At 36.5% G+C, this 14,747-nt stretch overlaps 1 protein-coding gene across 1 annotated transcript in view; it reads right to left on the bottom strand.

The window, feature by feature from the left end:
• LOC137402215 (pre-mRNA cleavage complex 2 protein Pcf11-like) overlaps window positions 1-14,747 on the bottom strand; it is a 61,593-nt gene that overhangs the window by 20,171 nt on the left and 26,675 nt on the right. Inside the window, exons 24-29 of the mRNA XM_068088715.1 lie at window positions 13,938-14,010; window positions 12,698-12,902; window positions 7,333-7,523; window positions 2,310-2,465; window positions 1,188-1,238; window positions 360-692 (exon numbers count right to left, since the gene is read on the bottom strand). Coding sequence (XP_067944816.1) covers window positions 360-692; window positions 1,188-1,238; window positions 2,310-2,465; window positions 7,333-7,523; window positions 12,698-12,902; window positions 13,938-14,010 — 1,009 coding nt within the window. The remainder of the gene's footprint in view (window positions 1-359; window positions 693-1,187; window positions 1,239-2,309; window positions 2,466-7,332; window positions 7,524-12,697; window positions 12,903-13,937; window positions 14,011-14,747) is intronic.

Below are 14,747 nucleotides of genomic sequence, written 5' to 3'. Positions count from 1 at the left end.
CTGAAAAAATGTGAAACAATTTTTTCTATTTGGTGACATTTGCTGTATGTTGCCAGACTTTTTGCCAGTATTTTTACCAAATATCATTGTATTATGAGCTCATATTCAGATATATTTATTAAGTTTAAAATTCAGATTTTTGGCCAAATTGATCAGGGATACTGACACACATTGACAAGGACAGCCAGGATTCAAAGGGTTAAACCAATTTATTTATCAGTAAAACTGAACTGACCAAAGCTTCTATTTTGTGCGCAGTGACGAAAACTAGAAGTGTAGGAGTCATCTCACATCGGCACAAATCCTATAAGTTTAGTATTAGATATGATTAAGAAGCTTAAGTCAGAAACAAACTGTACCTTTCGGATTAAGAGGGCGCTGCTGTTGGTCAGTGGATCCTTTCGTGTCCACGGGGGGAACAAAGTTTGAAGGAAAACCTGGAGGAGGCTTAAAGAAGTCGGGTTTGAAGGCTGTGCCAGGCCGTGATTGGAAATCTGGTCTACTACTTGACTCACGAGGGTCCAAAGTCATGTGGTTAAAGACGTCGTGGTGAGGTTTAAAATCACTGCGCTGATTTTGTTGGTTAAAACTGGATGGATGGCGAGGGCCATGTAGATCTCGTCTGAAGTTTAGAGGATTGAATGCTGGGCCAGGGGGTCGCATCACTGGCTGTTTCCTCATATCACTATCTTCTGAAACAGTAATACCATTCAGTGAGTTGTTGGCACATTGGTTTGCTTTGACGTATAGCATCTGTCAACACTTGCCGACTTCTGCAGCATATAGCATCTGCCGTAGCATATAACACATTGTTACGGTATCATATAGTACAGCTACACGCTGCAGCATATAGCACCTGCTGGATACTGTAATACAGGATACTGTACTACAGAGTACCAGCTGACCACTGTAGTTTACATCGCTTACGAGCTACTGCAACATAAAGCACCCGCTGGATACTTCAGCATCGCACCTGCTAGACACTGCCACATATAGCACCTGCTGGATACTCCAGTATAGCACCTGGTAGACACTGCCACATATAGCACCAGCTGAATAGTGCAGCATAGAGCAAATTCTCAATCAAGAGATACTCAGGGAAACCATTAGCAATTGAGCAATACAAAAATGGATAAACGATTGCTCTAGTAGCCCAGAGAAAACACCAGCAGTGTTAGCAAACTTACCATTAAACATATCACTAGCTAGTGGAGAGGGAGGTGTGGGAAGGAGCCCGCCTGTAAATAATAAAACCGATATCCGAAATAGTACAAAACCGAACTAGTAAAATGATTTTCACCAAATAAAAGGCTTGCTTTATAATTGAAGTTATCAGCAATCGCATTTCTGACTAGTTCAAAGACATTTATATCCAATTTTGTCAGAGAACCACCATCCGCTTCACATGTCAACAGGTGTGTATTGAGCAGAAACCTGCTTCACATGTCAACAGGTGGAGATAAAACAAGATCTGCTGACATGCAGAGACTCACACGAAGGCTAACAGCTTAGTGATATTTAGCTGAGCATAAAATTCTTAGTAACAGAGCAAAAAACTTAAGAAGAATCATTTTGTGTAACCAAAGGATTACATAATAAAAGAATGAAATTAAAAACATCTCTTATCTGTCGATGTAGAGTTAAATGTCCTTGTATGATATCATCAACCGCATAAATTTCCAATAAATGGTATAAAACTTGAGCGAGTACTGGACTAAAGGTCCTCGTCATATTTAAAAAGTGACAATAGCAGTTTTCAAAACTTTACACTTTCATTTGTTTAATTGCAGATGATGGAGCAAATTGAAAACAAAGCATAAAGTAAAATATAATACAAGATCTCAGCTCCACCTTTACACCTCTGCATCAAATCAACATTTTCATGCTTCTAAAACAACATGAACAAATCTTTGTTAAGGTTTATTTCTTTTCTGGTTCATTTTTTTAATATAATTTAGTGTTTTTCAAAGTGTTACATTTTAGCCAAAACTGTCACAATAAATTGGTTTAAAAACATTTAGAACTATTCTAGAAAAAAACTACAGAAAGTTTGAACCAGTTGTTCTAATTATGAAGCATTTTCCCTCCAAGCTATTTTAATATAGTGATTATTTAGAGCTGATGTTTTAAACTGTATAGTAATTGCATTAGCTAACTTCTATGAACAGTAAGTTGACCTTCTATGAGGTAAGTTTAGTCGACTTACTGCTTGCAAATATGTCAGGATGGGGGTAAAGTCAATCCGGCGTCTCAACAAATCTTTCACAGTTATCATAGTACGTAAAGAATTGTGAATAAAAACTACTTACCTCTAGCGGGAGGTCGTGGGGGAGGAGCCAAAGGTTTGTAAAGGTTGCCTACTCCAGAACCTGTCATCGGTCCGTTGAGCTCATCTGGCAGTATCTCTCCAAGAATCTTTACATCTGGTGGATCACCGAACAGGCGTATTTCTCGCTCAGTACCTCCTAGCAAGTATGCGCAGCGCAATATTTAAAATTTAAAATCTTTAAATTAATGATAAAGCAATGAAGTCATAATGGTTCAAATTCTATACATCTTTGAACCAAAAAATTGAACTACATGTTCATTATTTGAATAAAAAGGGAATGTAGAGGTCCTAAGTGTTGATTGCACTCTGCAAATCTATATTAATAAATCAGAGTTTGTCATTGTTTGTCTGTCTGTTAGTCTGTGCAAATGCTAGACATTTTCCTATTTTTGGACCGATTCTGTCCAAACTTCACGTGTACAGTCATGGCCAAAAGCATTAACATCTTTTATCATAATCAATTAGGTTTGTGTTATTTTGCCGGCACTCTGTGCCACCCAGATCGGAAAGTATACATATCACCTGATTCCTCAAAAGATTCTCTATCCTTTAAAAACATTTATCTAAATAAAACAAACACTATCCCAGCAGTCTCTGGAGGCGTGTAAAATTAGACTTTTTCCAGAGCAAAACTTGCAGTCGATCTCTGAAGCCAATTCCTCAGAGAAAATGGTTTTATTGTTAGAAGTTTTAATCTCGTTAAAAAAATTTGATTTGAAAGTCATGCAAGATGCATGGCTTAATTAGATTATGCAGTGAGTAATTTCTATTCGAAGTTAAACCAATCTTTGCGAAATTGACCAGGCAACAAAAGCAGGAGTGTTTATGCTGTTGGCCACGATTGTATATGCTCCATGTTTTCCACCAGATTGCCAAAAATACTTGGTTTTAAAACTTTGTTTGGTTTCTGAGAACAAGCTTTTTAAACACCCACCAGCTGGTTATCTGAATGACCATGAAAGAAACCCTCACCATTGCCAGCCTCCCTGCTAAAAAAGTATTATAAAAACTGACATCTATTCCGTGACTGCCTCTATATAATACTTTAGATTGTTTACTGGATTGAAGACCTCAAACATTTGACAAGTTCTGGTCCATGCGCACTCACTGTTAAATTATATACATTTATTAAATTATAAACTTGGTTAATCTTACTTATTATCTAAACAACGACCTTGGACAATCATAGCAAGGAGGCCGGGTTGGAATTGATATATTTGTTTAAAACTCCTTTGGCACAGTAGCTGTCTATAGGAAGTCAGTGATAATTGGTGATTATCACAGACTTAGAACTTCACTGTATTCATCAGCCAATGAAGGAAAAATACCCAGGAGCGTAGTGAATGTGTTTGACACCACAAAGTACTAAAGCCAAGAAATCTGAACTACAATGAAGTGGGAATTACCGTATTTTTGTGGCAAATGTTGGGGAATTACAGTAGGTTGTTGCTTGTTTTCATAGCAAATACCCTAGGACAATTATATTTCGCTAGTATTTAGTTTCGTGAGTAGCATACAGAGTAAAATTTCGCTGCAACTTAATTTTGCAGCTCTGATGAGTGCGAAAATATAGTGATTTGAAAATGAGTGCAGTGGAACAAACATAATTAGATTTCTCAGGTTCGGTTCACCGGCAAGAAAAATTTTTTCCAATTCGGAACTAGTTTGTAATTGTGAACCGCAGGTAGAATTGTGGGGCCGAGATCGATAATGCAATTTGATCTCTTGCTGCCATTTGTTTCTTGGACTATCAATGAACAAAGCTATTTAATTCTGCATTTTCGCTTATTCGTTATGATAGTTTAGTTTCGCTCATGAATATTTCGCGGGAGGATGACTCCGCGAAAATGCGAAAGTTAGATGAGGCGAATACATAAGTGTCCTGGGGTAGTTATAAAAAAGGCAGCAGCTGTGATATAGAGGTCAGCAGTCTGGACTGACAAGCAGCAGGTCAGTAGTTTGATCCTCATTACAGAGTGTCAAGAAGACCATCCAGTCTTTAGGGTGAGTATATAGTTCTTTATATAATTCTGCCCTATATCGGGCAGAACTGCTCATTAGAGGAACTGTTCAAATATGTTAACAAGATTTCAAGGTAAACTTGCACCATTGAAGGGATGTGTAATGGCTTGCCAATTAGCTATAAAATTTTACGGTCTCATTTTCAATCAGCTAACTGGTTTATTGACTTTGCAGTCACCATGGCACTGGTCAATTCATACCCTTAACCACAGTATTCCATCAATCTGTTTTTAGACGAATGTGGTAATTATGTGTCACAAACTCTCACCATTGATGTGTTGTCACTGCAACAGCAGAGTGGTTTCATATAGTTTGGCTAAATGTTGTTTTCTTAAATTCGTTCTCACAAATAACCTCATACTGCGAGGTTGTGAAGCTTAGGAATTATTACACAATTTTATCCTAACTCATTCGCACCCGACTAATTTCCAGGCGATTAGCCCCAAATACCATTCAACTTTTTGGAAATTGGCACAATTCAAATTACTGCTACAGAGACAGACTTGAGATAATTTACTCGATGAAGTTTTACAAGAATCAGCCTAGTCTCCTCTTTCAAATGATATTACATTCATATAAACAAGTCATATCTCTTTTATGTAGATCTGTGCCTCAAAGAAGGTAGTTTCAGGAAATTTCCGATTTTGAAAAAATTGTTATTTGCTGAAACAAAGTTAGATTTGCGCCACATAAACTGCAAAACATACAGTTTTACTAAAATTATACATTTATCACATACAATACATAGTTATGAATATTATTTATACATATGCAGTTAGTCATGAACATGAAAATCATGAAACTCAAATTTCGAACTTTTTCTTCTCGGCATGATGATTTCCGGTTTTGGTAGAATTCCAGATGGGTGTACTAATTTGGTTATAAATTTTGCCAGAGAGGTCATTGAAGCATATTTTAAAGTTTGTCTGATCGGCCAGAAATTTTTCTTTTTAATTAATCAAAAATATTCTTTTAAAAATAATGACGCAAGTTAGTAAATTTCAGACGCGAGTTAACTCGCAATGGGGGTGCCTGGCAACGTTATAAATACGCGAGTTAACTCGTGCTGGGTGCGAATAAGTTGAAGGTTGACTTGCAACAAGAGTTACATTACAGTTATTTGGTATCAAAAGGTTCACCATGTCTTACTCTGCTGTGTTGTAGGTGCAAAATATGTGGAAATATGATTACAAGCTTTTGAAAGCTCAAAAACGAACAGTTACAAAAATGGCCATAGGTTAGAATCCCTTTATTTTGATGACGTATTCAACTCAACATGGTTATTGTTTTGACATGTGATGTTATCACGTTAAATGAAAGGCCAATAAAAGGCTCAATATAAAACGCCTCGTAGCACTAGTCTATGACAAACACTTCGGGTTCTACTGAAAAGCCCTTATCAAATACAGATGCTCGCTACTTTACAGTTTCGTTTCAGCTTGCTCTGATCATCTAGTCATAATCTGATCATGTGACACAGATTTTTCGCCAGATGGCGCGAATAATTTTTGCAGCATTTTTCGACCCTCACAGGCGCCTCATGTTTATCCGAGGATGATATGCACCCCTTGAGCTAAGATTAAAAAATTAAACGGATTTTTAGACTAGGTATTGAGATATCAGTGCTCAAAGTGAAAGCATTACAATGATAATGAAACAGACGCGTAAGGACAATAAACATGATTTTATTGAATGCGTGAAGTATATTTGTAAAAATATTTCGACGAATGAGATTGCATGAAAGTGTAAACAGAAGCCATTCTGTTCAACTACCGTCACATTTGAGCCGATTTGAGAGGGATTCCAAGCTACGGCGTTTTCGTAATGACTGCTATTAACTGTTCGTCTTTGAACGTTTAAGAGCTTGTAATCACATTTCCACATACTTTGCACCTACAACACAGCAGAGTAAGACATGGTGAACCTTTTAATACCAAATAACTGTAATGTGAATTTGATTGCAAGTCAACCTTTAACAGCCTTTTATTTATCAACTATTTTCTGGAAAAGATTAGAGGTACGTTATTTACAATAATAAATGTATTTTATATAGCTTGTTCGTGTTTCTCATTGTTTTTGTTAATTATTAATCATCTTTTTATCAATTATCGAAACCTGTATGTGGCCTATAACTGTCTCAATGTTGTAACAGGTTGTTTTATTGCTTGTAGTGTTATGGTGAAAAATTAAAAAAAAATATATACAAGATACCAAATGCACCAGTACGAAACTTATTTACAAACAATCCGAGAGGGACGTTACATGATGCAAATAAAAATAATATCAAGCTAAGGCATCAAGCTGTTGATGTACTTTTTATGTTTGTAGACCCAGTTGATAGATATAATTCATAGATATAACTACCCAGTCCATAGATATAATTCATAGATATAACTACTCACTTCATATATACAATTCATAGCTATAACTACCCAGTTCATAGATATAATTCATAAATATAATTACCCAGTTCATTGATATAATTCATAGTTAAACTACCCAGCTCATAGACCAAATAGTTTGAATGAGATCGTTTCGTGGAACGTTCCGAGTAAAACGAAAGTGCGATTAGGACATCTATAGTTGCACTTAATAGACAATGCAATAAGTAGATCGACAGAATAGAGGCACGTAATCAATAATGACAGACAGTCAGTCGCGCAACTAGTGACATCATTTCGGCACTTATTTACTTCTGAGCATTTTAATCACCATTAAGTTTTGTTGATCTAAATCTTGAAACATCCTGGCAGTCAGATCAGTTCAAACATCACAAACAATCTCAAATGATCGAAAGATACTGATACTTTCTGATGAAATCTTCTAAAATTGTGTGTAAGTTTATCTTTAATACTATAAATCTGTGCTTTGTTCATCTTGGTTCACCTCGCCAGTCCGATGTAACAAATAAGAATACAAATAAGGATACACTGAGACCAAATATAATTCAACTAGCAGAGTAACAGGAGCAAAGGAAATACCTATTCGGACAACTCTTGGAGGTCCATTAAAAATGACTTCGTACGGCTTGCTATCGATGAGCACTTCCTGTCCAGGACCACCAAAGGCTAGCATATGAGCACGCATGCCTATTTTAATTCTTTGGGGGCGGTCCATCGGCACCATAAATGACATGTCATCTATCATAATTTCTCGTGGCGGTCCATCAAATCTAAAAAATACAGGTATGTGGAACTCTTTCAAATGCCATGCTGAAGATGAATTGCCCACTCTTGTAGATACATCATAGTTTTACAGACCGACAGTGCTGGTTCTACCGAATGATTGGAATTAGGAGACATTCTTATCTGACGAATAGAGTGACCAGGACTTGCGATTAAGAACGGGTACTAAATAGCTAGGGTTGTACCCTCCTGCACCAAGGGTAAAACAGATATGCGCTTTTTAGAGTGAGACTTTATTAAAATGTTTATTGAATTTTCTTGCATGTTCATTATCAGAATTTTTATTACAGAAATTTTTTGCGTGTTCACTATCAATGCCCCAGACGGATGGCAGGCTGTATTTAAATGTTGTGATATTGGGAAAGCTTGCAACTTTATAGCAAGTTAAAGGGCAAAAAACTACTTTAATTAAGAGTAATTTCCTCATAAGACAATAATAATACATCAATCGCTTGTTCCAAACTTGCCAGAAATCATCTCTCTTGTAAGTAACCTTCCTTTTATTGGACGATAAGGATACCGAGTTCTTTGATTTGATCTGGGATTAGGACATACTGAACCCATCAGTTTCATATGTGCTTTCACTAAACCCTTTTTATTGAAAAATAGATATAACATTTTTCGCATTCAAGACAGGTATGTTTTACAGGTGTACAAAATGAACTGTGTAATAATATCACTGCGTTCAGGGAAGAAAATGACACAATGCATGAACTCACAGCGAATTACATGTATTTTCACCCAGACATGACCTTGCAAATCAGTGTGACTTCTGCTGTTGCCTTTGAGAGACCCCTACTAATCCCCTGAGGCTGACTCATCAAACCCCCAGGACTAGATAGAATCCAGGTTAAGAACCACTGCTCTAGATGAATAGTGCATAGCTTGTGCTTTCGTTCAGTTGACCTTTAAAAAACTCGGTGATTTATGAGGCTAGACTTCGGCCAAACTCTAGCATAAACTTGATCAAACACTTGCAAAATAATATTGTTTTCATATATTGTTGATGTTAAGTTTTTGGCTTTTTTCAGCAAGATCTTGCATGAACTGTAACTGACGTAGGTTAGCATCATAAAGAAAATCTTGAGAACAGTCGCCGCAAAATTTAGAGGTGACTCTTTAGTTTTCAAAAGGAAATTTAAGAAAAGAATCAACGCAAATGCGAGGTGAGTGCAATTAACAAGGATAAGTAACCTTAGGGTGAATTGCTTTGGAGCGGACTGGAATAGTTGGAAGCCCACGTGGTCGCAAATATCACTAAGTCTGCAGAATACAACTTTCTGTAAGCGGTAATGTGAATCAATGATTAGGCAGTCTTGTCTTCCTTGAACAACTACTAGTTGCAGGGCAACATATCATTACCACATTGTTCTTACTGTCTAAGGCGCTTGAAAAACTTAATTTAAGCTAACCTAGTCTATAAACCCAATGGCTAATTTAATTATACTATGGTACGGCACCAGACTTGCGAACGGGAGGGTCCGGGATCAAATCATCTTCGGTGTGAATTCTATATACCAAGATTTTAAGATCTATAGCTGGAGGGAGTCCGAGGGACACACACACACATACTTTGAGAAATATATATATAGAAGATATATATATGTCTTCTATATTTTATAGAAGATTTATGATATGTATGATATAATATATGATTCTCATGATAAGTAGTTTGAAAGTTAGAATAGCAAATGTAATTACCCTACAGGATGGAATTATTCGATTGATTTAATAATTCATGAATTCGCGTACTGTCAACTCTGCGAACTATTAAAACCCGCGAATAATTGGTTTGATTTTTAACCCAAGGGAGAATAACTACTACAGTCATACTTCAACTTACGAGCTTAATGCGTTCCGAGACTGAGCTCGTATGTTAATTTGCTCGCATGTTGGTGCAATTTATTTATATATAGAACAATTAAATATATATTGATTAGTTTCCATACTCTAAAAAATGCAAATAAAACACTCAAAACAAGATATTGTAACAGAAAGAACATGTAGGTTATTGTCCTAACTTACCACATGCTTTTAAAAGGCAACAAATAAAAAATAATGCAAAGAAATGTGATTAATTAAAATGTAAAATTAAATACATACAATAGCAGCTAACGCTAGCATTTGCCAGGGAGGGATATATAAGTTATCCTTCATTACGACAGTTGACTTTGATAAATCTGGATTTTATCAATGTCTTAACAGACAAACTTAGAAGCAAACCTAAAAGCAAACTTTCATTTTCAACTTGATGTAATTAAAATTTCTTCGGCGTTCATAGTTTGAAGTTTCTCGCTGGTTAGCTAATTTTTCCTTTGTTTCGCTTTCACAACCCGGCTGTTTTAAGATGAACCTATCTAAGGACGTTTGCCTTTGTCGCCCTTTCAACATGTTGCGATCAGGATGAACACAGGTGTCGTCATGAAGGGTTAATGCACGACCACTAGCCAACTCGTCCGAATGTCTATTTTTATAGTTTTGATAGACAGAACCGGCCTTTTCACATACCTAGCATCGTTTCAGTTACGCTGTCACCGGCCAATTGTTTATCTTTTATCCAATGCCTGAGCAGTCTCTCCATCAGCGGTCGTGAAGATCGCTGTGTCGTTTATAAACTATCGTTAGTCCTTTTGCGAACTAAATGCCCTGAATATAATCCTTCTGTTTGATAATTGTGTATGTATTTCTGTCAAATTGCTGAGCTAGCTCAATCACGCATATATATTTCGCATATTTTTCAATAATTTCCCGTTTAATATCAACTGTTATCATCTGCTTTTTCTTTGCATTATTTTTCATTTTACTGGCAAACTTTCGGTCAACGCACAGTACTTTTAATTCACATAATTCTGCGCTGAAAATCGCGCACAAAAAAAACACGATACAAAAGTATAACCTGAGCAGTTGAAAAATACAGAGTGATGCTGTTCTCATAAAACACCTCTGGCATACTTGGCAAGTGACTCACGTGCTCGTATCTCAAACATGGCTCGTATGTTAGTGCTAACACTTGCTTAAAAGCTGGCTCGTATCTAAAGTTTCTCGTATGTTGGAGCACTCGTAAGTTGAAGTATTACTGTACCTCAAATTAAAAATTGTCGCTAGACAGAATTAGTAAACGTAGCTGAGTTCTAAACTCTTTTAAAATTATCGCCGGGGCTTTGAGTTATGCCTAATGCCAATGCATCACACTTCTTTACAAAATTATTCAAGGTTGTCACCAGTTATTCGGAATTCGGCACTGCATCATTGAAAAAGTCTCCTGCAGATCTTTACATTGAAAAAACTCATAACTTACTACAAGTTGTTGGTTCACCAAAGGCCTCTAAATCGATAAATATTCATGAAAACATCTGGATTCAGTCAAAAATTTATTGCTTAGCATGATCGACATAAATTTCTTAGTTAAATAAAAACTTCAACACATGGTATACGCTCGTGAAGGTTTTAATCTATTGCTAGCTGCTTTCACGGATTAATTTATTCGTGAATGTGCTTATCCGCGAATAATTTAGTCCGCGAATATGCATGAAAAGAAAATTCTCGCGAAATTTAACTCCGCGAATAATACCTTCCTGTAAGGTATGTTGATTACAAATCAATTTTCTGACCATAGACTTTTTATTACCTGGGCAACGCCGGGTAGCACAGCTAGTTATAATATAATTATGGGTGCATAGCTATAGCTAATTCTCAAGATGTAGCGCTAGTTATCATAAGCAATTATATATCACCATTGTCGTAACTTGAAATTCATCAGTTTAATTTTTGCACTGTTTTGATCAAACTGGTTTAACTATTACTAGAAATTCCACTGTCATACAGCCCACGACCAAAGTGATATTGGAAAAAAGAAAGGGTACTGATGGTTGAGAAATGCAATATTAGCAGTCAAATGGCACTGCAATGCAATAGGATAACTGCAATGGTAGCTGTAATGTACTGGGTATTATTATGTACAACAAAACAGCAAAAATGAAAGGAAAAGATTATATGTTTATATCTCTCCCCCGCAATAGGATAAATGCAATATTAGAAGTAAAATGCACTGATATTATTAGAATAACCAATATTATTAATATAGTAAAACAGTAATAATAGAAAACCCATGCACAATTTTGTTTACATTTCAAAACGTCATAGATTTTTAGAAAATCTATTTAACAAGACTATTTAAAAAAATAATAACAGTAACATATTGCTCAACATCGGTCACTTTACACTTCGATCTTGTAAATTTGAATGCTTATTTTTATAATTAAATCTTTTAAAATCGAATAATTATTCTTATAATTAAATATTGTAATAATCTCATAAAAATTGTTAGATAAAATATCATCGTCATTTCCTTTACTTTCACTGCTTTGGACATCAGTTGGAATACCAAAGTACTCATAAACGTCCAAAACGTCGGTTACTTTGAAATTGGCAAAAAAGAAATGATTATATTTCAGTACTTCTACGTTAATGACAGAAACCTTCGGCAATTCGACAATACTATAGAGTGGAGAAATGTGCACGTTTTTTTTCGTGAAATGCGCACGACTTGATGGTTCTATTCTCTGTCGCTCGGCGTTTCGTTTGCCAGTCTTAATTTTGATAAAAATAAGGCTTGGCAAGTTTTAATAATGATTTTAGGCCGAATTAATCTGTCTATTTATGTATAATCCGATCAGATGGGTAAGGTTTAGGGTATTGTCTACACTTTTCAAAGACTTGGTAACATATTTAAATAGGTTTATATGTGTTTTGTATCGTTATTATACTTAAACGACTCCATTGAAAAATGGTTAAATTTGTTGATGAGATTTCGGTACAAGGGTTTGCGACGACCGTTTATGAATAATTTTCGTGAGTTGTGTGCACATATGCATTTATCATAAATCTCCCAACCAATCGCTTCGCTCATGTTCGGTCGTGGGACAAATACAATCCAGGGCAACAGTCCAATTTTTCAAGACAGACATAGATTGCCGCAGTCAGCAATTAAAATACCTAATCATAGGCATTTCAAAAGTCACTGCAAAGGGCAGACAACTAGGAAGGATAATCTGTAATTGGTTTGTAGGAAATTATTACTGTATATTATAGTTTAAACGTCACACCTATTCTAGCAACTTTATAATCAAGTTGAAGGCTAGACAGACAGACAAGGTCTAACCTGATGCCTTGAGCCTTTCCATCGATGATGATAACTGGGGTAGGTCCATCTGACTGGAGTCGACATGTCTTTCCATCAACGAGAATCTCTCGAGGGGGTGCCTCAAAAGCCACATAGTGTCTCATTCCGTCCACCATTATCGTCAATGGTTCACCTCCAAACTGTCCGACACGTTTGCCATCAACTAGCAGTTGGTTTGTATGACCTAGATAACACAACATCGACAGCTCAAAGCAACATAAGTAAATACCCTACAGGGTGAACATATTCGCGGAGTTAAGTTTCGCGCAAATCGCCTTTTTCATGCATATTCGCGGACTAATTTATTCGCGAAGGAACGTAATCACTCTCTAAATATTAAGAGTCAACTCTATTGCAGCTAGCAATAGAGCTATAGCACTCTTCGCATGTGCACACCGCGTGTTTAGGTTTCCATTTAGCTGACAACTACGAGTCGATCATGCTATGCTATAAACTTTTTGCTGCATCCAGAGGTTTTCATGAATATTCATCGCTTTCGAGGCCTTTGATGAATCAGCAACTTGTGGTAAGTTATGAGTCTTTTCAACATAAAGAACTGCAGATTTTTTTCGATGATGCCGTGCCAAACTCCGAATAACTTGTGACAACCTTGAATAATTTTGTAAAGAATTGTGATGCATTGACAATGGGGTTAACTCAAAGCCCCAGCGATGATTTAAAAAAAATTTGGCACTCGGCTACGTTTACTAATTCTGCCTAGCGACTAGTTTTTAATTTGAGGCAGTAGTTATTCTCCCTTGTGTTTAACAATAGAACTAATTATTCATGAAATTTAATAATTCGCAGAATCGTCTGTTCGCGAAATCACAAATTCTTAAATCCATCGAATAATTTCATCCTGTAGGGTAATTAATTAGAGGAGAAAAAGCTGTAGGCTAGAGTGACAGTACAACCAACCAAACAGCAGAGCCAATCGAATGACTAATACAAAGTCGGGACTAGTTATTACTAACAGGAAGAAGAGCCTCGCGCTCCATGAATACATCAATAAAGTGGGTATTCGCCAAGCAAATGAAGTACACATGGTGAGTCAAGAGTACCAAGTATATTAGGCCATTAAATCTGTCACAAAAACCCTCATGATCACGTCAGCTGATGCACAGACAGGTTGCGAAAAAATCGACAAGACAAAATTGACAAACTTGGTGCCATTTTTAACACTAATTTTATAGAAAACTAATGTTTCTGTGTTATTTACCTTCCAGCTGTATGTTGTGCAATTTATTGTCTATCTGTAGGTCCCTGGGAGGTGCGTCAATTCTCACATCCATCTGTACAGAGAGAAAAAAGCTAGCAGCAATATCGAAATATGTTGTTTAATTTCAACAGAAGAAAGACTAAGCGATGTTGAGGCCTGTGATTCAATAACAAAGCATCTCCCTTTACATTGGGCACCGCTTAGTCTCCCTTTATCCCAATAATGGGAGCCGGAACTCAGCAAGGAGGCACATAGCAATGTTTGGTGATTGTAGACTATGCTGTTGTGTAAGATAATTCCTACACGCGTGAGATTGTGAAAGGTAAACAGTTTGCTGCGCATCTAACACTACTTTATATATTCGCTAGTGGAATGCCCGACATTGCAGGGGTATTACAAGTCAGCTTATAAACAATGAGAGGTAATGTAGTTGCCTGTCACTTGCCATTAGCCTGGTGCATCGGCAATGGCTCATTTGAGTAAGCGTGCTAATGAAAAACGTGAGAACAAGCATAAAATGACGTTGCGACGTAATGGAGAACGTTAGCATATTTTACCCACATAGCAACTTATATCACCAAATGAATCCATCAATCTTGCGTAGCTCAATGGTTTAGCATATCATCTGGGAAATACGAGGTTCCGAGATCAAATCCAGCAAGTAGTGGATATTTCGTTCCTAAATTTTAATAGCTATAGCTGTACAAACCGAACGATGGACTTTGAGATTCATATATATAGAGTTAGGAAAAGAGCAAAATCGTAGGTTCAAAATAACAAGAGCTGCTTGTTGGATGTTTCGTTTTTCTA

The sequence above is a fragment of the Watersipora subatra genome, chromosome 8 (genome assembly GCF_963576615.1).
Source record: "Watersipora subatra chromosome 8, tzWatSuba1.1, whole genome shotgun sequence".
NCBI lineage: Eukaryota > Metazoa > Bryozoa > Gymnolaemata > Cheilostomatida > Watersiporidae > Watersipora > Watersipora subatra.
The sequence above is the reverse complement of the archived record's forward strand: the minus strand, read 5'-3'. Positions and strand labels throughout refer to the sequence as shown.